General features: G+C 38.8%; 3 protein-coding genes and 1 long non-coding RNA gene across 7 annotated transcripts; all 4 read right to left on the bottom strand.

Annotated features, from left to right (window-relative positions):
- Window positions 1-529: 529 nt before the first annotated feature.
- On the bottom strand, window positions 530-8,516 carry mob1bb (MOB kinase activator 1Bb). The gene is made up of 6 exons (XM_023422326.2): window positions 8,234-8,516; window positions 6,999-7,165; window positions 5,130-5,223; window positions 4,577-4,710; window positions 2,801-2,964; window positions 530-2,666 (listed from the first exon to the last, which is right to left on the bottom strand). The coding sequence occupies exons 1-6, from the start codon at window positions 8,245-8,247 to the stop codon at window positions 2,589-2,591; spliced, it is 651 nt and encodes a 216-aa protein (XP_023278094.1). The 5' UTR covers window positions 8,248-8,516; the 3' UTR covers window positions 530-2,588.
- Window positions 8,517-9,285: 769 nt separating this feature from the next.
- Window positions 9,286-12,347, bottom strand: LOC111666795 (uncharacterized). Of its 3 annotated transcripts, XR_002761606.2 has the most exons (5): window positions 11,032-11,946; window positions 10,877-10,958; window positions 10,508-10,544; window positions 10,238-10,392; window positions 9,286-10,076 (listed from the first exon to the last, which is right to left on the bottom strand). It is a non-coding gene; the product is annotated as an uncharacterized LOC111666795 (long non-coding RNA). The 3 variants fall into 3 exon arrangements; XR_002761605.2 differs by having other exon boundaries at window positions 10,508-10,958; window positions 11,032-12,345; XR_015438220.1 differs by having other exon boundaries at window positions 10,238-10,958; window positions 11,032-12,347.
- A 1,586-nt stretch (window positions 12,348-13,933) lies between these two features.
- mrps2 (mitochondrial ribosomal protein S2) lies at window positions 13,934-15,763 on the bottom strand. The gene is made up of 4 exons (XM_023422231.2): window positions 15,661-15,763; window positions 15,310-15,426; window positions 15,089-15,209; window positions 13,934-14,866 (listed from the first exon to the last, which is right to left on the bottom strand). The coding sequence occupies exons 1-4, from the start codon at window positions 15,683-15,685 to the stop codon at window positions 14,320-14,322; spliced, it is 810 nt and encodes a 269-aa protein (XP_023277999.1). The 5' UTR covers window positions 15,686-15,763; the 3' UTR covers window positions 13,934-14,319.
- A 247-nt stretch (window positions 15,764-16,010) lies between these two features.
- ppp1r26 (protein phosphatase 1, regulatory subunit 26) lies at window positions 16,011-26,691 on the bottom strand. Of its 2 annotated transcripts, XM_023422330.2 has the most exons (5): window positions 26,526-26,691; window positions 19,157-22,493; window positions 17,049-17,163; window positions 16,763-16,845; window positions 16,011-16,681 (listed from the first exon to the last, which is right to left on the bottom strand). In XM_023422330.2, exons 2-5 carry the CDS (start codon window positions 22,420-22,422, stop codon window positions 16,642-16,644), a joined length of 3,504 nt encoding a protein of 1,167 aa, XP_023278098.2. In that variant the 5' UTR covers window positions 22,423-22,493; window positions 26,526-26,691; the 3' UTR covers window positions 16,011-16,641. The 2 variants fall into 2 exon arrangements, with proteins under 2 accessions (XP_023278098.2, XP_087034357.1); XM_087178231.1 differs by lacking the exons at window positions 16,011-16,681; window positions 16,763-16,845; window positions 17,049-17,163; window positions 26,526-26,691 and adding an exon at window positions 25,423-25,942 and having other exon boundaries at window positions 17,321-22,493.
- Window positions 26,692-26,927: the final 236 nt, after the last annotated feature.

Here is a 26,927-nt window from a genome sequence, read left to right as displayed (position 1 = left end):
TACCTAAGTAAAGTTCCCCTAAAATCGACCACATTTACGTGAGTCAATGTATGTATTTGCTTTCACAAACTGCATTAAAAGCACCAACCTCACAATTTAAAAAAAACACTACAAGTAAAAATTCAGCACTGAAAATGTTATTTTAGTGAAAGTACAAAGGCACTGGCAACAAAACGTACTTCATGTATTAAAAGTAAAGGTATTTACTATACCTCCTGTCAGTGTTATACCAATACAAATATTCAAGTACAAGTATAGCTTACTTAAATATTGACATTGCTTGAAGCAGATCTTATTCTAACCGCTTTATATACTTTAGAATAGTTTAATCTAAAATAATGCAATATTTTATAAACTACATTTTGAAAACAAAATCTTAATGTGAAACGGAACTATACCTGAAGTAAATAAAGTGGAGTTTAAGTAGCATAGAATTGGAATACTGAAACGTGTACTCAAGTAGCCAACATTACTTCAATAGTGTGTTCAGTTTATGTCAACTACTGGTATATAGTAAACACTGAATTCATTCAAAGAGTCAAGACCACCTTTATTCGCCTTGTAAACAGCATAAATCAATTCAGTAGCATCGAAAACCCCTACCAAGCCAATATTTACAAACATTTCATCAATTATTACAGTCAAGGAGGAAAAACTGTAGGCAATAGGCTATGTTACGGGCATTTCATAAGGATGAGATGCATCAGGATGACTGATTTTCTATTACATTTTCAGGTATCTGATGAGCAGTAACATTCATAATAGTTAGCTAAGGAAGTGGAAACAGATACTCAACAATTAAAACAAACAAAATTTAATATCCAAATAAGGGAAGGGGAAGCAGCCTCTAAAAAGACTCAATGCATTCTTTTAACCCAAAGCTACCACTCCATGCTCTCTGAAAATCATTCTTAAGACAGGTCTAACCCTCAGTATTTACATGTGTGCAATGAAGTATTACACCTCTCTGACAAATTTCAGATATAAAATGTTCATGTCACCTTTTTCTGAAACCAAACCTGAATGAGAAGCAAATCTATTTTTAACCTACACCAGAAGTTAAGCACAATAAAAGGAAAATTAACATTGGATATAAAGTATGAATGAGCCAACTGGTAACCCTTTTAGTGTTGTCAATTATTGCATAGTAAACTACACTTTGAGATTCGGGGGAAGGGTACATGCATCTGCTGTTTGAAGCACAGCAACAAACAACTCACACCAAACAAAAGAAATCTCACTTGTGCCTTATAGCTGATTTCAGAGGAGGTTAAGCAATTCAACATTCATTTGGGGAAATAAGAGAGGAACCAAACTATGATCAGTCACATGATACAGCTTCTCACAAAGCACGGTCTATGCAGAATAAACATTCAGGCAAGAGAGGTCAGGAAAATTGTTCAAAGTGCTTTATGGCTAGCGAGATAACAAGGGATGTCTCAAAATCTGATTCAAAATGCTGTTATTTTTAAACAGTTGAGGTTGTCACACACTTATCTACAACTATTCAATTACCTTAAAATACACTTTAAGGTTTTAGATCCCTTGCAGACCTTTCCTAAACTGTGTTTCTACTTATAAGTTTTTTGGGGGAAAAACTAGCACACAGGAACATGTTACTAGAAAATGCTAAAAGTTAAATTAATTTTCAGTCCCTGCTACAACATGACAATATTCTAGCCTCACTCATATGTCCTTCAAAACATTCATTTATCATTACCTGCACAGAACAGTTGGCGAAGGGACTTTGTAACTACATATGATATGTTTGATGAGGAGATGGTTTTGCAGAGAAAATTATTTTTGAACCAAGTTATGGTAGAAATAGAAAAGGGATGTAAGAGGGACTTGAGAAACAGAAAATTAAAAGGAAGGTGGAGAGGAAAATTTAATGCTGTGTCCAACGTGTCAGTGGTATATGGCCTTTATCTTCTTGCAGTTCTCACTGTTCATATAGGGCAATTATGAGCCATGCTAGGCACTTAGGATTCTTTTGTATTGAAAGATACAGATGTGAGGGCTATTACAGATGTGAACAGTAGCAAACTGCAACCCAGCTCCTTCAATGTAGATTAATGAATAAAATAACTAACAACTCCTGTTGAATTGGCTAAAAGGCTTAAATTCTTGCCATAACACCAATAAAACCCTCCTATTGTGATACAGCAACTTTACTTCCACTGTATTCTCCCCTGTGGGTGAGTTGGAAATAGGAATCTAAGAGCATGGAAATGCCTCGTGTTGCCATAAATCCAAGTGGAAAAAAAAAACATCTGTGCAGTCTAATAGAAAACTAATATGCCTATACTATCTCAAAATTAAGCCATGAGTGAACACTGGGGATTTTTCCATACAGCTAAAACCATTTCTCTATTATGTTAATCTGTAGTTTGTTCAATTAAGTGTTTTATCCCTGATAGCATTAGTCCTGGTGCCTTAAACCTATCAAGACCCTTCCTTCTTCCTGGCCTTTTTTAAAAACATTTCCCCAAATGGAAATATAGTATATACTGCATACGTACAGCCAGGGTGGGGTGGGTATCTGTGCAAAAACTAGAAGACCAATAAAATAAGGATTACACTGCTGTTTATCTATCCTTTGTTGTCAGTTTTTCAATCAGCTCCTGTAGTGGGACCAGCTCTTTCCTGTCAATGAGGTTGAACTCCTGAAAAAGACAAAGGAAAGGGAACAAACATGATCAGATTAAACACTGTGTGTGAACATTTTCATTGCTAATACACTGTATAAGTCAAGGAAAAACACACAAAAGCCAATATTCTGATGCCAGAGATTCTTTACCTGAACAAAAAAGATGAAGTGTTTGAACGACGTGTTGAGGTGGGCCTCTTCTTGCAGCTGCATGACAGAGTCAAAGTGCTGGTGGTAGATGTGGGCGTAGACCCTGAACAGGCGCTTCAGAATGGTCTTCGCCACGGACATAAAGTTGCGCTTAAAGGGGACACCTTGGGAACAAGAGGGCAAGAAAGAAAAACTGTTGAGATCAATCAGATCATCCAAAAATACAATGAAACATGTAGATCATTCCATCAGTGGTGAGGTTGAGCAAATGACATGAGGGAAACACGTTCAGATAAAAACGGATCCTAAAAATTTTTAGCGTTTCAAAATGCCCAAATACTGTTCAACCGTGCTTGGTTTCTTCAGGCATAGCTTCAATAAAAAGAATGTACTGAGATGATGAAAGTTCACTCAATCAATCACTCAAGAGGTGCATAATTTTTTTCCTTCTTATCTCTGTATCGCTGCTTGTCAGCTCAATAAGTCGAAAAAGCTCAGAGCAGTCACGGCTCCACTGCAGCATGTTCTCCTGGATTGCAAATGTCTCTGCAGGCAGGCCAGAGCATGATTTGTGTAAAGTGCAAACTATCATGACTGCAACACAGAACAACTTCACGGTAACAGTGTGTTGAGTGTTTATCTGTCGTTAGGACATTCTGCTGTTGTTACAACAGCACTGCTCTCCACACTTCAGAAGTGTTGTGCAGTTCTCCAGTGATTCACTGAACAGCTGTGGAGTACAGAAGCCTGGTGGACAGCTCTTTTTAACCCCCAGTGTACAGAGAGCTACCTACAGCATCATCAATTATTCAAAAGAAGCCGGTGACAGACAGGACAAGGAGTTCTAGATTATACCTTCCACTAAGTGCTGGACATGCACACGGCCCAAACTTGATTCCTCCAGGAATATGAACCATTCACAGGTTAGAGGCCGGTATTCGTCCTGATCAAATATGGACTGTTTGACCACTAGCAGGACTGTGGATCAATGATTTTACGAGTGCTTCCCTGTTTTGTTTGTTTGTACCCCTGGCACAGAATGAACACCAGTAATAGATCTATTGATCATGGACACCGAAGCGAATTCTGTCACTCGAGGGGAGCACCTTTAATCATCGCTCCTTCCCCTGAGGTGTCTGTACTAGGGAACAGATCAGACATGCACCTGTGCTGGCTGCCATCCAACTCCGTTCAGGGCTCCACCCTAGACAACACAAGCCTCAACTAGTTCAGTTGTTGAGAGCTATGTTGGTGTGCATGCTAATTATTCCTCTTTACCCTCAAGTACCCTACACATCCATTACTAGGGAGATTTCTGAATGTGTTCATCTGAAAAATCTGCAAAACATGTTATTTAGCAAACAGGCAGGATTTATACGTACTTTGCTGAAAAATAAAGTTCCCCAAAAGACTTGAATAACCCACCCACTAATGTAATACTTCTTCCCTTTCTTTCATGTACGGACTATTCCTTTAGCATTTTAAACAATGTTGCATAGTAAAAATGAAGCTTGCAAATTGAAATTTGTCAACTTGCTTACATGCAAATGACAATCCAACAGGACTGGTTATATTGCTGATATATACATGTGATATACAGTTGAAGTTCACAGGAAGGAGAAAACCTCTCATGAGTTTACTTGTTAGTAGAGATACCCCTGTTGGCTGCAGAGCCCTTTTTCTTTTTTTTTTTTTACTAACATTACACCAATGTTGAGTAAAACCACACAAAGAAAGGATGGCTTTGACAGGACAGAGAAAACAAACAAAGCATACCGATCTTTGAAGGGAAAAGTGTCTCATCATCGAGCTGGTCTTGCACCCAGGTCATGAGGTAATCAATATACTTGGGAGCGGAGCATTTGATGGGCTTCTTGATGTTGGTCCCATCAGCCCAATGGTACTCATATCTACAGGAAGTATGGATGACAAACATTACATTTTGAAAATGTTTACAGATTCCATCTGGGCTCACACTCCTTCACCAATGATACAATTTAATGCACAACAAAATATTATGTTGTGTATTTGACAGTGAAGATTTTCTCCACCGTCTCACATAGACCCCTTCAACCTTGCAGAAGGCAATCTAAATCTGTGTGAGGTACAAGCAGGTAAAACATACACTAAGAATCTGCTGTGCCTTTTTAAGTGTGCTGCATTTTTAAGTTTAATTAAATTCTAATTATTGCTAATTGCACTTTAATTGTTATAATTGTAAACCTACCCCATGCCCTGTTGAGTTTTTACAGACCAAAATGAGTGAAGCAAGGTTTGTTGGTTGGTTTTATGAGACTACCTGCTTGCAGAACTAAAAATATAAACTTACTTAGGACCAGCAGACATGACTGGACAGCTTTCCTCTGTGCAAAAGTCTGTGATGGTGCCATACAGCATGTTGATCTGGTTGAAGAAATCCACAGCTGAAAAAAATGCAAAAAAACAAACAAAAAACAACAACATTAGAATGAAGCTTACATGAGACAAAACACCATGTGCGCCAGCACAAATAACTGGCATCAAGTTTCCCCAGAGACCTCTACCCTCCCCACTTCACTGCCCAGACCAGACTGTAGACCAGTACACACTTCGGTTATCTGGCACGAATTGTGTTATCACTCATTCCCAGGGGCATACAGCCAACTTTGGCTTTCCATCAGTCGGAGAGATCCATTTAAAGGGTTGGCAGTGTTAGTGTTGTTGCTACTTTTGCTAATCTTTGACAAAAATACATATTGAACAGCTGAAGTGGCATATGTTTTGAGTGAGGTCCGGTCTCAGGAGACACCAGCTCACTTGAGTGTTTGATTAGGGTTTGCCCAGTCCCCTCTGAGGATATTTTAGTCAAACACTTTGGCATTTGTAGCTGAATGACAGTTTGACAATAACGAAAAAAGACATAAAAGCTTATTGGACGCTGTAGATTTTAGCATGAGCTGAAAGCCCACACTACAGTATATGCCAACAAAAGTTTTTAAACTGATTACAGCCTGAGATCAAGCGTGATACTTGCTCATGACCAATGTCAAGATGTTGACTTTTCCATGACAGGTAGCAAAGTCATTGCCACTGTAGCAGATTTTCCTAGGGCCTAGACTGACATAGAGCTATATGCAAAGAGACAGCAGAGGCACGTGAAATCAGAGATGCTCAGGTGATTCAGAATAAACTAAAAGACAGTTCAAAAAAAAAAAAGGAAAACCACTGGTAGCCTAGTGGTTAGGCCGCATACAAAATTACACCCCCCAGTTTGATTCTATCCAGGGACTGTTGTTGCAAGACCTAACCCCCTCTGTCTCTCCCTCTACTGTCACTATCCATTTCAGGAGCTGCTTCTTGTGAACAGAGATCATGTGTTAAGTCATTTAAACTGTGTGGTGGAGGAAGTTATTACTCACAGCACTTTTCATCTAACTTCTCCTTATTGTGCAACTTTAAAAAGCTCCTGTAAGTGTGACCAATATGCATCCGTTTCCACTAACCTTTGATGAAACTGGAGAATAAGTATTGCAATGTGGACATCGTTTCTCTAGTACGGTTACCAAAGTCAGAGAATGTATGAACTTGTTTGAGCAAATGAGAGATTTTCAGTTAGCTACTTTAGTTTTCTTGTGCTACAAATGTAATCCAAAATGTATCAAAGCCATACAATGCAGCCCATTCACTGCAATTAACTTCAAGAGACTCAAATGACAGCGTTTCTTCATCATGCACATCATGTGCTCTACACCAGTGTAAAAAAGTGACCATATCAAAATAAATCAAATCCTAATCACTTCATGTTGTATTCTAGTAAAAGGGATTTAAATAAAATCAAGTCAGGCGTTCTGACGCAAGAGGAAATTAAGCTTCTCCTGACCAGCCATTTATCTCAATTTAGAGGAAAATAAACAAGGCTCTCATAGCACAGACAATAAAGTCTATTTAACATTCACAGTGGTTTTTCCAGCATGAATGCTCATGGTCTTTAGAGGGATGCCAAGATCTAACACCATGGTAGCTCACTCTCAACTGATTCTTGATGTGGATTAATTGAGATTTCAGAAATAAGACTACAGCGAAGCATGCAAATATAAAGACTAAGAAGAGACTGACAGATACAGAAATAAGAAAGGCATGAGGGTTAAGTCACTCTTCCAGGAATCTGTAACAAAAAGGGTGTGTCAAGGGAGGAGGGGAAGGTAAATTTGGCGCTTACTGTTGACTGCGACCCATTCATTTAAGTCTTCACCCTCCGGCAACATGACTGCCATGCGCAGGTTTCCACTTCCCAGTGTAGCCTCAGCATGTTTCAACAGCTCGTACTGATGAGAACCCTCCGGGATATTCTTCTTGGGTTTGAACGTCTTGGATGAACGGTTTCCACTGTGAGTCACATTTCAAAGAGGAAGACACGGTGTGATAAACAAGGAGGGAGTCAAATATGATGATAAATCATGAGTTTTTCAAGGCCCCTAGGTAATGGCCTTTTGCTCACACAAAGTTAACATCTTTTAAAACAAAAAAATGCTGACAAAAGAGGTGAGCTCCAGTTGAGTTTTTGGGTTTCACAGAATCAGAGTTGGGGACCCTTTGTGTATAATGCATAATGAGGCCATTTTGAGAGGTAGTGTATTCAATTTCTCTCACTGCCCCATTAAACAAGAATGTTTGTGAGTCATCACAACACGGTTACATGGGTTACACACTATAACAGTTGCTCTTTTAATTGCAGAATCAATATCTACTAACACCAGTCCATCCAAAAATCCTGGCAGATGGAGAGAATAATAGACATTAAAAGGAGGCTTTTATGATGGTAATCATGCTTTACAGCACAAAGGAAGTTTGAATCAGTTTCAAATCTTCACAAGGGAGTGTTCTATACTCAATTAACTTAAATAATAAAGTGGAGACTAATTCAATAAAGGTTTTCTAGGGTTGAGTGTATTTCTAATCTTCCAGTTACCAAAAAACACACACATCCTCACCAGAGTGCGCATTTAATGTTGCTCCTGCATCCTAAATATCAATAATAGCATTGTCTTTGAAAAATATTGGTGAGTTGTGTCATATCGGGTCTGGATTAGCTCGCAGCAACAAAGTGTTCCCACCAGTAAATACCCAGGCCAGACTGTGAAACCCTCTCAGTTCAATTTGATCTGAGGTTGGTATTAAATGGGTCACAGGTTAGAGGCAATAAAGAACATTGGGTACTTTTATGCTACAGTTGATCTACTATCGATGTCGGTGGTCATTTTCAAAACAATCTAACGAAAGCAAAATGAATCACATCAAACATCTGAATGTGAGTCCAGGAAGTAGTCGCAGCCTGCACTATGCTATCGCTAGCTAACTAGCTAGCTAGCTAGTTGTGTAGCACCACTGACAATTTCCAAATACAAATTAAAATTGCCAGACAAAATAAGCATACATAACACACTTATTACTCACAAAAGAAAGCTCATGTTTCCTCGGGCCCCAGAAAATAACTCTCTTGGCAAATGGCTAACAAGCAGAGTAGAGGCAGACCAAAGGGACTGTTTCACGAAACTCTGTTTTCCAACACGTCCTCGGTTCTTCTCGGGCTTCCTTAATTGGTCCTTATGAAAAATCCACAATAACTCTTACTATACCAGAAGTAAACACGCGATAGTGTGAAAAAAAACAGGTTAATTTCACAGACAGCCCGGTCCAGTGGTTGCTGCTATGTACGCTGAGAGGCAGCAGCGTACTGAATGTAATGCTAACTTCTTCATCTGACGCCCAGGGCAGATCAGACGCAGGTTTGTCGTTTGCTGCCATCTAGTGGAATCAAAATGACAAGCATAATAATTTGACAATAAAAAAAGAGAAAAGTCTCTTCTACATGGCCGTGCAACTGAGAAATCTGCTGACTTTGATGACATATGTAAACTCAAAATTGTCAAAATTGTGAAAAATCACATTTTCTATACTTGACCCTTTTATAATAATCAGAACTACCATTCTGAATTTTACCTAACATTTCTTTCCATAAGTGGTTGCATGGGTATGTCTGTTACCCTAAATTAATTATAGAATTTCAAAGCAGAGACCCTTGAGATTTCCAATTAAGGCTGCAACTAACAATTATTTTTGATTCATCAATTAATCTGACCACCATTACTATTTTTGATTAATTGATTGTTTATATATAAAATGACAACAGTGAAAACATTTCCCACAGAATAAGGTGACATCGTCAAATTTTGTTTTGTCTGATTTTTGAAAATTTTTAGTTTGTGTGACAAAGAATGGCATCAAATCCTGAAATTTCAGAAGCTAGAAAGGGCAAATAATTAATATTTGTGCTTTAAAAAGCCTAAAATGATAAAAATAATTATATTATATTCCATGGTAGCCCTTCCAGGGATTTTACTTAGTAATAGTGAAACTGCTCCACTACATTCAACCTACAGCTACATTTGAACTTTTACAGCGCTGCTGACTGATAATGTTGTGAGACAACCCAGGAAACAGGTTAATTTATTTGTATAGGGTTTATTTCAAGAGTCACAGTTCATTTTAAGCAGTTCTTCACAATACAATATTGGGAAACATTTATTTTGACTTAAAATTTGTTTGAGTGCAACCACCAAAGGTGATATTTCATTGTACAGCTAACAACAGTTTGAGTTTATGTTTTTAAATACTTTAGCAGCAGACATTTGCAACAAATTTCTCAGAATCCCAAAAAACAAAAGCATCCAAGTCCCAGCACAGTTGAGAATTTTTTTTTGCCAAATATTTATTAAAAACCATATTTATTAGCTCAATAGAAATCTGATTACATATATTAATATGTACAAAAATACAATAAATTTCAATTCATAACATTACATCCAAAGACAAAACGAATGAGTAATCAATAGTAACCTGAGTCATTTAATCATATCATCTGAGAAACAAGTAATTAAGCAAATCGGGGAGACTATATTAAATAAATGTCAATTCTTCACATTACATCAAAGTCACAAGGACCGATTCATCCTTATTGGATAAGGCTGGACTTTAAGAATAGTCTCTTAAACTAAAGAGAAAAAAAGAAAAAAGGACAACTTCAGGAAATAGCCATCATACCGGACTACATTATAACATCACATTGAGTGATAGTTCATCATTATAACCCCTATGGGTAAGAGCAGTAGGCTTCATGTTGCTTAAGCAGAAGATCATACATCAGTGCTCAATTTCAGGCGCACATATCTGCAGATGGCTTCAAATGTCTTGTCCTGAGAATGAGGCAGGATGATGTTGGGTACTTTGGGCACTCCATCTGTGAAGAAAAGTCAGAATTGGTTTAGTTTTTTAAGTCATGTTAGTTTCCCGTTTCAACAATCATTCACTTAGGAGCTTTCAATAAAGTGATCTGTTGTTAAAATAAATATTGCAGGTATTGAATGCATAGGATGATGTTGCCATTTTATCCTCTGTTACCTTACGACACAGGCTCTAAACAATGTCGAGCTGCAATGTCTCAAGGGGAAGGCTGGATGAGAGCGTAAGCATGAATTGTCCAAGCATTTCCAAGCAACTCTGCAGGTCTATTTGGTCCATCAGTGGTGAACTCTGGCCCTCCACATGATGCAGACCTTTATTAGTAGGAAACAATAAAAGCAAAATGTTTGGATCGCTTTTATGTGTTGCGTATTAATGTGAATGTTTTTATGTAATTTTTATGTTCACATTATAACAAATAAATAAGACCTTAGAGGGAATTCTCTCACATCTGCCCACACTTGTCCTGAAATGCCATAAGAACAGACTTATTGGGTTATTGATACACTGACTGACAGGGAAATAGACCAAGCTTCATTCAGTGAGGTTGATGTTTGTGTTACAAATCAGCAATATGAATTACTACTGACATCAGCCTTGTGATAAATTGAGTGTAAGTATCTGGCCCGGTTCCATACCCAAAGCCCACTTACGAGTGGAAATTGAGCTATCGTGAGCCGGTTACTGTGTGCCCACTTATTGCGCAACAAAGACACTGCAGCCAGAGTTGCGTCTCAAAGGGCAATGTTAACCCTAATGTGTCCAGTTACAGAGTAAGTTTTCAACAAGACTGGTTACCATTCACTGTCATCTCACTAACTGTGATCAGCTGTCTTCATGGGGCCAAAGCATGTATCTTCCTGCTTTGCATGTCCTATACCTGCAAGAACCAAAGCAACCTACATCAGAACAGTGTGAAGATATTTCACAACTATTCAAATCACTTTACATACCAAAGATCAGTGTCCATTGGTCCTTTAACATTTGGTGTCCATAAAACAGAGCCGAAGGGCACGTCTATGAATGAGAAATGAATGTACACACATTATCGTAAAGCAGAGATTCACAGTCACAGTTGGCTTTCTAAGAGATGGTACAATCTGTTAAGGCCAGGTCTGACTGAAACAAGGAATGAATTGATCATTTAAGCCCTACCTTACATTTGTAAAATAAAAGTCGTAGTAATAATGATGAACTTCATGTCACATCCTGGCTAATAAATGGTGCGGTCAGTGGCTGTATTCGGAAATATTTATGGTGAGTATTGAACAACCTCTTGACTGACAACATGTGACTGTCACTGGCTTTTTATTTTCCACTGGCACATTCATTTTGTGTCAGTTACTTTATTAAATTATTGGTGGTTAAACTGATGGCAGTGTGGCACCAATTACAATATTTTAGTAATAACCTGTATCATTTTATATAGAGCATTGATCCTTAGTTTATTGATAATTAATGGACAACAATTTTGATAATCATTTAAGTAATTTTTAAAACGAGAATGGCAAAATTTTACTGGTCCTTGTATATCAAATGTGACTGATGTCAGGTTTTCTTTCTCCTCTATGGTAGTTGACTTAATATATATAGGTTTTGGCCTGATGTTTTGACTAAACAATGTCTGTAACACAATTCGTTGACATTTTAATAAACAACACTTTTTGATTGAGAAAGTCGTCAAAACATCAACTGGTAATGAAACAAATCGTGAGTTGTAGCACAATTTTCATATTTTGTTTGACTTTTAATTTGACTCACTTGGCAAATTAATTAACCCACTCTATTATATTATTTACTTAGATAAGCAGCTTATAAATAATTATAAATTATTATAACTTGACTTCCCATGTTTCCCACTGATTTCTATTATTATCTATATATTTCTGGCTGCATTCTCAATGTTACTGTCACTCACATTTATACATTTATACATTTTCACTTTTAACAGGACTACCAGGTCTAAAAAAAAAAAAAAAAAGAAAAAGACATTGAGACAGTTTAAACCTAAGTATAGCCTGTTGCTGACAACGTTGAAAGTCAAGCGGCGCCAAAACACGATGTACAAGCTTGATAAAACACACAAGAATTAAAGTAAACCTTCTCTGTTATTATAGCTAAATATCAATATGATATATCCATATTTACGTTACACGGAAAAGTGGAAATTTGCCAACAAGTCATGTTAAGTTTTTGAGTCCAACGCATAAGACTAGCGCTTTATGAGTAAGATGTGACGCTGCATCGTTAAATACAACAGTTATGAAGTTATACATAAACATTGTTTATGAGGTCAAATAATCACACTCACCATTTTGTCGTCCCAGCGTATGTCCCTGGTGGTCAGACCAGGTTAATCCAGGAGAACTAGTTATACAGCTACGGAAGCTGAGAGCTACCAAACTCGTGCAGTCATGCGCTTTATATACCAGCGACTTCCCCGTGTTTCTCTGAAGAGTGAAGAAGCGAGTAGAAAGGGAGGAGTGAACGAGAAAGGGAGGAAAAGAATGAAGGAGGGATGAGGAAATGAGACGTTAAAACTCTGTGGAGAAAGCAGGCAAAGAGGGACAGGTATGGATGTAGATTTGTCTCAATGCTATTTGTGTGAACAGATCGTGTAAATGTGTAATCTGTAAATATAGAACACCTTCCAGAAATGGACTGAATAATTACAATAAACTCAATTTTAAAGAAATGACACAAATTATCTCTTTACAGGATGGATGGGTATGAAATGTGGTCTATCTACAATGCATATTCATTATCATCGCAGTGTCTAAAATCCAGCACCCTGCTTCCGTTCCCCCAGTCCACAACATGAATGTTTACTATCGCCATGGCAACAGGTGCCGGTTTAGTATTTAACGTAAGCTTAGCCTACATATTAACAATGACAATAAAATTGCAATACGTAATTTCTTAACAGAAAAAATATCAACACCAACAGTCATAATATCAAAGACCTTAACCCTAATTATTTGGGGGAAAATAAAAGCTCACAGAAGCCTGCGTGCTCTTAGTCTGAAAAGCGGAAATGGCGTCATCGGCAGGCGATCATTTGCGTTCCTTGTGGATCTGTTTTATACTCGCAATATATTTTTGTAAATTTACAAATTTATTTCTTTTTGTATCTGTGGAGGGTGTTTTATACTTACAGAGCACACATTCACTCACTGTCAATCTGTTCACACAAATGATATTGAGACAAATCTATCTTCATGGACAGGAGATGGAAATGTGATGAAAGAGGAGGAAAGAAGAGCAGAGGTGGAGCAAATTTAAGAGAATGAGTTATGCATTCAATATGTTTACATCAATACTTTTTGATCAGAATTATTAAAACTAATATTGTTTTATATTTTCTTTGAGTGGAGGACATTTCCAGGGATATATGAGTGGAGCTGAGAGAGTTGAAGAAGAAAAGAGGAAAGAAGAACAGTGATCAGGAGTATATCACTTGTATGATAATATTACAGTACCAGTAACCAGATTCTGCACTTTAACTATTGATTTAAGATATTAAATGTAGTGGAGTTACTCAAACTTATACTTAAGTAGAGCAGCTGAATAAATGCACTAAGATACATTTCAATCAATGAGATCAGATCAGATCATGTTGGTAAATATGAGCTAAATGCTACATATATTAAAATCAACAATCAAACATATTTTCATATAAACTATGTTTAAGTACATTATAATGAATTTGGGAGAACAGTATTCAACATTTTTATCTTATAGACCTATTTCCCCTACATGCACTATGCATTTTTTTTTTGCCATGTTGCAGGACCCCTCAGGGCTCAGCATGAAGGGAAAACTGGGTTGACAAATAGACACAAACTCCAACATTGATATGATGTAAGAGGTTTTAGTCATTTGCGCTGTTCTACAGCACGTGAGCGTGAACACGAACACGACAGTGGCACAAAGGGTTTGATTATCCATGTAAACATAGTCCTTGGTCACCAGTGGGGCATAACAGTTAGGTCTATACAAACCTTAAGGGTAAAGAACAATGTTAAGTTAGAATGAGAAAGTCATGTTACAGAAATAAGATTCATTAATGAGTAATATACACACAACTTCAGTCTAAATATAAGACAGCACTGTGGCTAATTCAACTCAGCCCCAAACACAGATCAGATCTTTTCCAAATGCAGATGCACAATGACAGGGAGCACAAACAGTCTTATCTTTTAAAATACATTTTTAATGTCTCTTATATAGAATATATTATGTCATGAGCTTGGTGTAGAGGGTGCTGACAGGCCATGCAGTAGCTCCATCTGTCTTCTTTTATCTTTGGCACGGTTGATAGTCATCTTGAATAAGCGACAGTACAGTTCCATGGCAGCTGGAGTGTCATCATTCCCAGGCACAGGGTACGTCACCAGGCAGGGGTTACAGTTCGAGTCCACCACACCTACAGTGGGAATGTTCATCTTCGCTGCATCTCTGATCCCCACATGTTGCTGAAACACATTGTTCAGAGTGGACAGGAAAACGATGAGGTCTGGTAAGCGGACTCCTGGGCCATACTGGATAGGGGCGTTGGTAAGGAGACCACCCTGCCAGTACCGTGTATGGGCATACTCCCCGCAGTCCTTTGCAGTGCTCTCAACCAGGTGTCCAAATTGACGCCGGCGGCTGACGAAAAGTATGATGCCGCCGCGGTACACTACATGGGCAGTGAAGTTCAGGGCTTGCTGAAGATGCTCCACAGTCTGGTCAAGATCAATTATGTCTTGATCCAAACGGCTGCCATAGAGGTATGGCTCCATAAGCCTAAAAAAAAGAAAAAAGTGAGATTTATATTTTCATATTACATGTTCAGTTTAAAGCACCTTATAGCAATTCCTTGTGCATACTATTGCCTTGTTGATTTGTCAAGTTACTTTTGAATGAAATAACAGCTGACATATTTAGTAAATTATTGATGACGGCCAAATAATTAATTAGCCCAAAGGAATCAAATATTTTTCATGAGCCGAGTGAAGTAATACCAACCTGTGCCTGCAACCTTTTTTATGGCCAAGATGCACTCTGGCGTCGAATAGGTCTTTCAACGAGAAGAGCTCTGACACACGGAAAAAGTCCGGCTTCTCAAGTGGCAGAGTCATTACTTTTTCTGCACGAAAACGAAAAATTGCTGTGTAAGTTTTACGTAAAAACAAACAACAACATCCAACCATCGTTGTATCACAGACATCCCTGCAACATTTGCTCACCTGGAACATCGTTAATGTGAGGTTGAGGTGATTTAAGAGCCGCTGCAGTGGTATATTGATATCCACCACTGGAGTATCCGACTGTAAAAGTCCGTAGCTGTCGTAGCAACAAAAGTCCTAAATATGAAACACAAATACCGGTCAAAACATCGGATATTAACTTATTACAAGCAAGTACTGATTGCTACCTAGCTAGCTACTTGACGTTAGCTGTGGCTAGCTTGTCGGTTAGGATTACTAGCATAAAAACAAAACGTCAAAGCGGTGCTCGCTATGAATCTAAAATTGTGAGAAATACATTAAAAACAATTTACTGCGTTGGAGATTTAAAAATACTTAATATTCAGATACCTTTCGTTAGTGTCGGGGACGCCATGCTTGCTTAAGAACTACCACGGAAGGTCAGCAAACCTGCGCCTGCGTGTTTGTAGTTTTTCTTCTTCTTCTTTACTTCATTTGCCGGAATAACAGCTTTTAGGTGCATACCGCCATCTATCGTACCGGAGTATGTAGAACAGACTAGTTCACATTGGTCTATAGCAATGACACACAATTAATTTAAAGTAAATAAATAAATTCTATTAAACAATCCGGTGTTTGTGTTTGAAGTTCATAGGATGCCATAAAATAAAAGTTTTCTATAACGTCCAAACAAAAAATTCAAACTTCAAAACTTTATTGAAAAAAGTTCAACAACAATGGCTGCAAACACACTTTTATGGAGCTAAGTTATAAAAAAAGAATATAAACCAATGTTAAAGTTGGAAATAACTCCTGATTTAGAAACAACTGCTGTAATACAAAGAGGAATTCATTATATGTCTAGCCAAGGACAAAGTAGCATGAGTTTAAATAATAGCAATAACTAAAAGCCTGAAACCAGAAAACTCTAATTATTCAGGAGCAACATAAATTTTTTTTTTTTAAATAAATAGAAAAATGTAGTTAGTACAACCCTCTGGCAGTTCCTGTGGTTTAGGATTTATTCTTTCCAAAACTGCAAAAAAGAAGAAATGCTCTCAACTGGTTACATAAACAAACATGTGAACTTAAACTTTCTTCCACGTTTTGTTATGTTATTTGGAGAATCTACTTAATATAATAACTTATAACATTACAAAATAGGGCACCAATTTGTAATGGTGTTTTGTTCATTTTTTTTTTTACCAGAAATGTTATACAAAATTTTAAATTTCCATTAGACTGCAACATCAAAACTAACATGAAACATTATATAAATGAAGGCTAAATAAAGTTCAGAGGAGTTATTTAACAACCCACATACTGTAATATCAAACATCTACATGCATGTTTAACTTTCATAATGATGTTTTATCTTGTTTTGCTGTGCTGGCTGGGTGCTTCATTTCTCCTGCAAAAAGATGAAAATAAACAAATTTTTTTACTGTGATCACTCGATGTGAGACATATACATCTAGGTCCAATCACATACCTGTACACTGGAACAAACTGAAGCTTTCTCTTGACATGTTGCACAGTCTTCTTCTGCACACAAACACTGAGAGAAGTTTTCCCCTGCAAGCATTGTGTAATACATATTTCACACTCTCTGGATCTGGACACCTTTTTACAAACAGTAAAAAAATATTCTCAGTTTTCCTCGTAATTGATGTGGCCAGTGCGTTTTCTTGTTACTGAACATTTGGTTTAATCGTAAAAGGGATACAAATAGTGAAAGGCTGCAAACTGTACCATAAATTGTTTCTATGTATTTTTACCTTCTTGCTTTTTTCAGCCAGGCACCTCCTGTTGAACATCCTGCTTCTCTCCTCTGTGGTAAGAGCTATGCAAGGGCTGAAGGTGATGCCAGGGTCAATGGCAGTGGACAAAGACCTGAGCAAGGCAGAGCAGGACATGCATAAGACAACTCCCCAGTAATTACTTAACACCCTTATAATTCATTACCACGTCCATCTTCAAAAAAAATTAACATCTGTAAATTATGCTACTATGATTTCAATTATTAAACATTATTAATGAAGAAGGCCCATTGTTGTTTGTATTCCACTCTTTATTACACAGATGCACTTAAAAGACACAGCAAAAGTTTTTATTTGAAAGAGTAAAAGAAAAAAACACTTCTTACAAAATATTTACAAAACCTGGCAATGCACAGCATGTTCAGTAACTTCTTTTTTTTTTGATAAACAAAAATAAATAGTCTTTTCACATAGGAAATTCAAGAAAACTTTAACATGACAAAGAAATGAACACACTAAATATCAAGTTTAGCAAGACAGAGAGGAGTGAGTATGTGGCTTCTGTGGGAACTGGAACAACATGTGAGTCATAGAGGTAATAAATCCAAGACTGCTATAGTGGCTTTCATCAACCACTGAGCTTTAATGTCCCACCTATAAATTTAAAACCATACAATGAACTAAGGGCACTGTGTCTGAAAAACAAATGTTGAGCAGATGTAGTATAATATCTCCATGGTATTCGACAAAGGATACATGATTGTTTCAGTCTCTGCTAGTGTTCTAAAATTGCTCTAAAAAGGTGCCTTTTAGGTGTCAAGGGTATAATCTCTTTAAAAGGTTACCCTGGCCTTTTCTCCTTATGTGCAAAAGTTAGAAAGGGTCTACTGAATCTGTCATCATTAGAAGAACCAGATTTCGAGCTTCATCAGACTGAGGTGATAAAATCAAGAGGTAGGGTGGGGTGAGGGATGAAGTAAAGAGGCATGTTTTCAGGTCGGAGCTGACAATACATGGCGACTCTTTTTTGCTGGAATTAAGTGGGAAGGTATTTCTTGGGGAGGAAAGCATCGAGAGTAATGTGATGACACAAGCAGCCAAAGCTAAACAGTATAGAGCAAGGTAGAGAGTTGATGTAGAAGAATTTGAGGATGTTAAAGTAATAGCATGTATTCGGATATCGGGAACACAGTCTGGATAGAGTTTCATTATCAGTAGAACACAACAGTAGATTTTATTTTACATACATATGACAATACTGTATGGTGATGCAAGATAAAAAATTCACATAGATTCTGATAAAACACATTTATACTAATTTTCATTATTGATTAATTAGCCAATTTTCTTCATCAACTGATTAATCCTTAATGATATGAAGTGTGAAAAAAAAAAGAACTTCAAATGTCTTTTCTAAAATATATGATGAAGAAAAAAATGCTTAAATCTTTAATTTTCTGTTTTGCATGCACAAGTCTAATTGATCTATAATATAATATAATATATAATTTGTCCCGTAAATAGAGCAGTGATGAAACCTATTACAATAACATCAACAATAAAGGCTTTCTAACTTTTGCACATAAAAGATCTTTGATTTCTTCTTAAAGTAAACCTATATATGACATTTAAATTTTGTAATTTATTATGAAATAATAGCATGTATTTTTCTGATTAACATTGCTGATTTGTGTTGTTCCATGGACACATTAAAAACATCCTAATTTTAAGCATTTGGACTTTGCTGACGGATTATATTTCTGGGTCACTTCTTTTTACATAAAATGTCACAGTCATTTAGGATGAAGTCATTTTCTGCAACAAACTATTCTACAAAAGGTCACTGTATTGCTTTTCAAAGGTTCGGTGATATGGATTAACCTCAGAGCACAAAAAAAGTTTTCATGATGGTGCCATTATGTTACACAGCTGTATAAATGTACAAACACATTAAAAAATGCCTGTTTTGTTTTCTTGTATTAACAAACATTCCCTTAGAGCCTATAAATGAATGAACTTGATCATAACCTACCTTATATGTATCAGCAGGGCACAATCAAAATATGAACTTATATAAAAGTTGGATTATAATGCTATGGGACATAGTGACCAAAGGAAATACTTACAATGTGGAAAAGCCCTGCTTCTTCTCTGGATTTCTCCTGTTGCCTGACTCACAATCTGCCTCATCTACAAATTCTTCCTCTGCTCTTTCTAGATGTACTTCTTTATCATCTATCTTCACGCTCTCGCCTTCTCTTTTTTTCTCAATTAGCAAGTCCACTCTCTCCTTTCCCTCGCTCCTTTCCCTGCTTCGAACCTGGACATGGTTGGTCCTGTTAGATTCCAGTTCGACAAACACACTCTTGTCTTTAGACATATGCACCATACTCTCTGTCTCTCCTTCTATGGGACACTGTGACCTGTGGCCAAGCGGCTGGCTCCGTGTAAAGGACATCCTCGGATGCTGCCTGGCAGTAGACAAAAGATTCAAACCAGGGGATGTGAACGTGTTATTTACAGATGTCTCCGGAGACCAGGGGAAGGGCGCTCCACTGGTCTTTGAAGAGGACCAAACTGCGACTGGAGTCTGTGATTTGAGGTTGATGTCCCCGCTTTGATATGGTAGAGTTGCTGATGCACTCTCATTGATTTTAGATGAGGTGATATGGAATTGTGTTCGACTGAGAGTCCTCGTGTCAGTGATGGGGAGTCCCAGGCTCTGGCGCCACTTGATTGACTCAGAACGAGAATGAGCAAGGCTGGGACTCAAAACTGGTCGAACTCTCTCCAGCTGTGAGGTTACCTCCTGGACGTTACCTCTCCCCATGCCAGGCCTCCTTTGCTCGGTTCTAGCAGCCCCTGCCCCGTCTGCCGGCTCCAAAAGACCAGGGCTGCAGGACTGGACCGAGGACAGACGTGATTGTGCACCGACAGAAGAGAAACTCTGTGGCGTTGGAATAGGTCTATCTTGAGGTGGACTGCTCAGAGGAGGTTGTCCAGGGCAAGAGGTGGTGATAGTTTTTCTTGGAATTTCAGCCAGCTGATTTTCCTGTTTAATGTCTTCATCTTGAATCCGGGTACAAACCATAACAGTACCATTCCTCGATACATCTCCGTCTTTACTTTTCACCGCAGTTGAAACTTTGGCCTTTTCAGCCAGAAACCTTCTGATCTCTTGCTCAATGCTGTCGTCGCTGTCTACTGAGCTACTATCATCCTTTATCTGAAGAGCAGTCTGAGTATTGTGAGGCAACATGGAGTCTCGTCCGTCATTCCCTTTCAATATCTCCGTTACACCTCCATGCATGTCATGCTCTTTACTTTCATCAGTTTGTTTATGTTGGGAAATGTTCTTATTACTCTGTCCAATCTTGTCTTTCACATCGTCTTTACTCTTCTGTACTTTTTTCAAAGCACTGCGCTTGGAGAAAGGTTCAGGTTTTAACTTTTTGGCCTGGAAAGCATTTCTTTGCAGTGGCTCTTCATCCTTGAGGCACTTCCTTGATTTCCGCTTTAAGTCTCTTGTCTTTTTCTTTGATTTCTTTTTTGTCTTGAGCAGGTCTTTTATAGCGGTGTCCAGGTCCTCATCACTGTCAAGTGAGCTACTCTTGTCTCCACTTTGCTCTGTCTTGTGTATCCCAGCTATTGGGTGTGTTTGACTTCTGTGGGAAAACACCAGTGGGCTCAAATCTTTTCTATGCTCAGGTGAAGATTTAGGGGCTGTTACTTTAACATTGTTATCCATCCCTGACATGTTGGGAATGCTACAGTTTTCCTCCTTGTGTTTTCTTCTCTGCGTCAGCGACATTCTTGACGGTTTCTTTTGAGTTGCGACTTGTTTTGCTTTCACTTTCTCTGGTTCATTCATACTTTGAGGCTCTTGAGTTACAGCAGAGCCAGGGGGCTGTTTGTGCATTTGGGCCTTCTGCTCAAGAAATTTCCTAATTTCTTGCTCAATCCCATCTTCACTATCAATGGAGCTGTTATCACTCTCTTCATCTGGACAAGTGTCAGGAAGTGAAGACTGCACGGAAGATTCGGCAGGGGCACAACTGGTAAGGCCAACACTATGAGGGAAGGCCCCGGGCATAACAGTTTTTGAAATGTCCAGTATTGCCTCAGCACACATGAGCTCTGCAGTTGTGTTAACCTTTGGGGGAGCAGGTGTGGGTTGATCCTTAAAACCTTCTACTTTAAACGAAAGCAATCCATTTCCTTTACGGCTCTCGGACAGTGAATTCTTGGGTATGAAAGCAGATGAAAGAGGAACAGATTTCGTTTCTTTCTCTGTTCTGGTCTTTTTCTTTCTCAATTTGTTTTTCTTCATGTTTTCCGTGCTTGTACTTCCAACAGCATGCATTAATGTCTTACTGAAGGGTTTTTGTTTGTGTAAGAATGGTTTCAGGACACTCTTCTCCTTAAGTTGCTCAAGCTGATAGCAGCGAATAGCTTCCTCTATCCCGTCATCACTAGTGGAGTCAGACTCCTCTTCTTTGAATGCATGTGGATTGAAAGTCTCCCTTGTGTTCTGCTGCTCCTTTTTCTCTAGCTGGTATCTTTGAATGGCCTCCTCGATACCATCATCACTACTGGAGTCATTTGAGTCTTCCTCCACCTTCACTGTGACCGGGCACTTCACTTTGTTGAATATGCTGATCGTTTTAGATGGGCTCTTTGTCTGCTCTTTGAGAGGGACTAAAGTTTTGGTTGTTGTACTTTTATTAGAATCCAATTTCTTGACCATGCTGTCGTGAAGGGAGGCCTTGTTTTTGATAAACTTTTTTATAGGTATAACAGCTGGTGTGGTCTGGGTTTCTTTGACACATGTTGGATGCTGGTTGCTTGCAATCAAAAATGTATTGCTGTCAGAGTTCTGTTTAGAAACCTCGGGAATAGGCGGATTTTTTCTCTGAATTTTGGATGATTGGAGAAATGTGGAGCATGGTTCTGCCTTGCGTTTGTGATCATCCTTTTCCTTCAGGTACTCCAGTATTGCCTCCTCAATCCCTCTGTCCACGGAATCATCACTGTCGGAGTCAGTGCTCTCGTGGTTGACTGGGGAGGAAACATCTGCTTGCTGGTTTGCAGTGGGACCTTTAGTTTTGGACTTGGCTCCAACATAAGGACCCATTGCAACCTTGCAGACTTGGGGATGACCGTCTTGTCCTGATAGCACATTTCCCTCGATCTCGTCGCCCATCTCGAGGGAGGACTGGGTGCTCCTAAGGCTCTCTATGATCATCCGGACCTTATCTGAGATAGGTGTGCCTCTGGTGGACAACTCGGTGTCAGAGTCATTGAAGCACTGAAGGCTATAGCCTCCAGGTGGGCCACATGTTCTCCATTCTGTTTGCGTCGCTGCGACAGGTGGTACATTCATCAAGTACATTCTAGTGAAGTAGGGTGAGGTCCTCGACCACTGGAGTGCAGCTGCCTCCGAGCACAATCACATTGTTAAATCTAAGAAGGAAACAGAAACAAGGCAAGGAAAGTCAAAGAAATGAAAACCCTACATGTAGCATTTCTATTTGATTCATCTATCACAATATTCTAGTGACATACATTATTATTCATTCTGTGTCCACACATCAGATCCTTAGTGTTTTGTAAGAGCTGTAAATGAAGTCCATCATATTGGAATATTGCAAAAAATGTGTCTAAAGATGTCCAAATTTACATTTTAATCAGCCATGCAGAGCCATCTTGGACTGACAGTCTATTGTCAGGGAGATTTAAGATAGAGTTTAAGATAGCTGACTACTACTACTACTACTACTACTACTACTTACAAACATTAAAGGAAAATAAATATTGCAGTTGACAATTTCTTTACACGTTTTACAATGACTGGTGATTTTTTTTTTTTTACATCTATGGAAAAACCACAATTTCCCAAAGCACAAGATGACATCTTCAAACTATACCCCAACCAATAATGGATTTTTGAGGATGATTTCAACATCAACATCTGAAACCTTAAAAACACGATGATAATAATAATAATAATAATAATAATAATAATGTTTTTGCTTGGCTCTGTTCCCTAATCATTAAGCAACTAATCTTTCACCACTAAAGAAAATGCTGCATTCTATTCTTATTGTCTCTCATATTATTACCTCCCTAGTCTTAGAAAGACTGTGTTTCTTCAGACACCAACAATTTGATTTAGCCATCAGAATTTAAAAAGATAATAATCCCCTCTCATTATGTTAGAGATACAGTTAACTTCCAACAACTGACAGCACTTCCTTATTTGATTTCTTTCCCTTCACTTTCAATACAGTTTGTCAGAATGGTCAATACTAACAGAGACACCCCATCTGAATACATATCCAGACAAACAGCTGCACATCCAGCAGAGTAGGCATACTCACTGCTCTGCTGCCACCCTGTGGAGGAACCTGATGTGACCACTCTGCAGTAGTTAGTGCAGGCTGTATGTTATTATGTAAATAAAAAGGTGCAGCATGGTTTAGGGAGATTGATCTTGCAGCTCACTTTGGTGTGTATTGCATTGGTTCAGTGTGTGGAATGCCTGCAGCTTCTTCACAATAAGAGTGGTCTAGTGTCTGGCTCCCAGTCCTGTTTTGGCCCCATTTACTAAAAGTCCCACAGAATTAACACGTCAGTGCATAAAAGTGACTTCTCAGTTATATACTAAAACTGAACAGGATCACAACACTAGTGGGAATCTAACCAAATGAGCAGATGCAGTGATGCCGGAAGGATTGTACTGTGAAACCCCTGAGGGAAGTGTTCAGCATCAACACTGTGGAGAAACAGAATTCATTACAGCTCTTACAAATTCTGGCAAATAACATCCGGTCAATCTACCAAACCTTTGGAGTGTACCAAAAGAAGCAAGGCTACCCATGACCACATTAACCTGCTATTGGACTCTGAGGCAAAAATGAGCTGTGGGATTCTTTTCTATAGTTGCTTCAAGTTGATTAAAAAATAGCAAATGAAATAATTTACATACAAGACAGGGCTTTTGATAAGATAGAAATGCATGAATTTAATTTTTTTAATTTAAAGCCTCTCTCTAATATGATGCATATTGCGACAAATGTGCAATAATCAAATCACTGCAAAATAATTGACACAAATTAACCTGGGGCCTTCAAGGCCCATTGGCACCCAGGGCCAATGGATGCTCTGGATCCACTGTCCCATATGCCCAGTTAGCAATCCAGCCTCTGGGCTGCTCTGAAGCTCTGATTGATGTGTTAAATGCATATCATTACAGCACAAATAATACAACTGTATTTCACAACAAAACTCCACTTCACCCTGAAATGTGTGTTACTTTACACACAATTACAATCACTGTACACTCTTGGTGTACAGTGGTGAAAGGTGAAAGAGACCTTTCATCTCAGAAGTCATTTAATACATGCTCTCTTTATGTTAACTTTTAGGTGGGTAAATAAACCCTTTTTCCCATAGTGGCTCAATGAAACCCACTGAAAGGCCCCTAAAGCTCCACAGATCCCACTGATTGAGTTTGAGAAGAGCAGATATGACATTTTGGATTACTGGTGCTAACAAAGTAGCAAATTATACCCTTGAATTATTTAGTTTAGTCCACCAAATTAATACTGTTAAGTTACTGAAAGAGAAGGAACTGAAGTCACAGGTTGCTGTTCCTGGTTCAGTCATTTATTAAGAAGCACTCAGAGAGTCAGTGTCAGGCTGGCAGCTGTGTTTTAATACAGATACCCCTATAATTACTGAGTCCACTTCCTCAAATTAACGGCGTTAAATTATAGTGTTTATCCAATTGGTCTTTGTCCCCTCAACAAATCCTTCCACTTTCAGTTTTAATGGTACAATGGACACTGTTTAAGCTCTCCTTAGTTACTCTTTGATGTAATGCAATACAGAATAGTGACAGTTGTCAGATCATGAACAGGCTGGGCCGCTGGGGTTCAATCACAGGTGGAAAAAGTACTCACATCTTTTATGTAAGTAGAGCTGCAAAATAAACATTTAAAAATACACCATTACAGGTAAAATTAACTATCAATCATGTCTAGACCCTCCAGATTTATATTGCTTCGCCTTGGAGGGGCCCACCCCTAGGTTTGGGAACCACTCAACTAAGACTAAACTACATATATATAAAGCTGTTAAAACCAGCTCCATCTCAAGCAGTAATACATTGATGCACCAGTATTAACGATCTAATAATGTCATATATAATAATGTATCAGTTACAGGGGCCATTACTTTGTAGCATGAGTACTTCTACTTTAGATATTTTAGAGATTTTCAGTACATACTGCTTAAAAAAACCCAAAACGTAATACTGTAAAATACTGCACTTTTAATGCAAGAACCTTACTTATAATGGAGTATTTTACATCGGGGTATTAGCACTTACTTCAGTAAAGGGTCAGAGTACTTCCTCCACCATTGTTAACAACAGTACTTGAGTAAATGTACTTCGTTACTTTCCACCATTAATATATCTTAGCTTGATACCTGATACCTGCCAGGCTCCGTAGACTTTGGATGGCAATGTGGAACTTGAACCCAGCGCGACTATTAAACTGTCCTGCGATGAACTAAATGTTAAACCCTGCAACAACCTCCACGAGCAAGCGTGCTCTCGTGCATTAACCCAGTCGAAGAGTCGCTACGCCAGAGCTTTTGCTAGCCTGCCTAACCCAAATGTAAACCCCCTCCCTCCCGGTTCTGAATGCAGCCTGCAGAGAGAATGAGCCACCCGACTGCAGCCGACACCAAGAGACAATATCCCAAACTCTTAACCATCCTCGACAATGATTAAAAGCTGCCGAACCTGGTAGAAGGAAGCGAATAACTACACGAAATTGGGACGGGTCACCAAAGACGCCCCGCTGAAAAATGCCGAAAAGCACATAAACCGAGCTAAAAAGGTAGCAATAACGTTAGTCGTACGACAACTTAGTTTGACATATCATGTGTACAAAGAAAGTTTCTCCAGACATGCCAACATTTGTGGGTGGCATTTTCTGGATTACATAACCATAACGTGTTGCTGCGTGCATTTTCCCTCCCGGACGTTTTTCCTGGTTGCAACACAGCAACCCCGGCTGTCCCCGTAACCGTCTAGCGGCACGAACTGCACCGATGCCCGGCGTGCAGCGTCAGGAGACTCCGCAGAGCAACCATGTTTCTTGGTAACGGCCACGGTTGTCAAAACCCACTGTATTCGGTCGATAACGGCGCTAAACGTAATTGTAAAGCCAGTAAACGATGTTATACAAAACAGAAATGTATATTTCTGTGGAGAAATGAAAGAGATGGCGAGAATAACGTTGGGGGGATAACCGTAGCTAGTCGGTGACTTGAAAGACACAGGCGGGCCTCCCGGCTGCTGCAGCCCCGGCATTTTCTCCGGCAAAGAAAGCCTTTGTATTGAGCCACAGCTTCCACTCCTAGCCTCGGCTATTTTCACACAGATTATACCCACAAAACAGGCAGCGCACAAGTTTAACTCACCTGGATATGACACAAAACGACCGATACAGAAGGAGTTTGTTCGTCGTTGATTCAAGATGTTAGGAAAGCCGTCGTGGAGATCATTCGGTGTCCGTCACCAGCTCACAACACCGCCTGAAGCTCTCGCCGTCGAGTCCCCCTCCGCTCCGACTACCGGGCGGACAAGCTTCCTTAAACCCAGAGTCCAGCCAAGCATGGACCCTTTCAAATATGGCATTGGCGTTTTTTTTTTTTACCCGGGAAATATGCATACATACTCTTTATATTTTACATTTTAACATTACAAAACATACCCATATGTCTAATTTTAGTTAATGCTGCATTAATAAGCGAAAACAGCGAATTTCCGGGAACCTTTAATTATATTTTTCTGTTGCATCCCAGAGGACTTAGCGACAATGT

The sequence above is a fragment of the Seriola lalandi genome, unplaced genomic scaffold (genome assembly GCF_002814215.2).
Source record: "Seriola lalandi dorsalis isolate HSWRI2012SDOR001 ecotype SW California unplaced genomic scaffold, Sedor1 jcf7180002054680, whole genome shotgun sequence".
In the NCBI taxonomy this organism is placed as follows: Eukaryota; Metazoa; Chordata; class Actinopteri; order Carangiformes; family Carangidae; genus Seriola; species Seriola lalandi.
Note: the sequence above shows the minus strand (reverse complement) of the source record. Positions and strands in the feature narration are given on the sequence as shown.

Bases quoted from the DNA above. Each gene is read 5' to 3' on its own strand.
- ppp1r26 (XM_023422330.2), bottom strand. From the start codon at position 22,422: ATGTACTTGATGAATGTACCACCTGTCGCAGCGACGCAAACAGAATGG. The intron at 17,164-19,156 runs GTAAGTATTTCC...TGCCTTGCTCAG, and splicing joins AAGCAGGGCTTTTCCACATT to GTCTTTGTCCACTGCCATTG. The intron at 16,846-17,048 runs GTAAAAATACAT...CAATGCTTGCAG, and splicing joins TGGCTGAAAAAAGCAAGAAG to GGGAAAACTTCTCTCAGTGT.
- mrps2 (XM_023422231.2), bottom strand. From the start codon at position 15,685: ATGGCGTCCCCGACACTAACGAAAG. The intron at 15,427-15,660 runs GTATCTGAATAT...TTTCATATTTAG, and splicing joins GTCCCCGACACTAACGAAAG to GACTTTTGTTGCTACGACAG. The intron at 14,867-15,088 runs GTTGGTATTACT...TCTTTTTTTTAG, and splicing joins AAAAAAGGTTGCAGGCACAG to GCTTATGGAGCCATACCTCT.
- mob1bb (XM_023422326.2), bottom strand. The intron at 4,711-5,129 runs GTAAGTTTATAT...TACTTCCTGTAG, and splicing joins GTCATGTCTGCTGGTCCTAA to ATATGAGTACCATTGGGCTG. The intron at 2,965-4,576 runs GTATGCTTTGTT...CTTGTTCCCAAG, and splicing joins ACTTTTCCCTTCAAAGATCG to GTGTCCCCTTTAAGCGCAAC.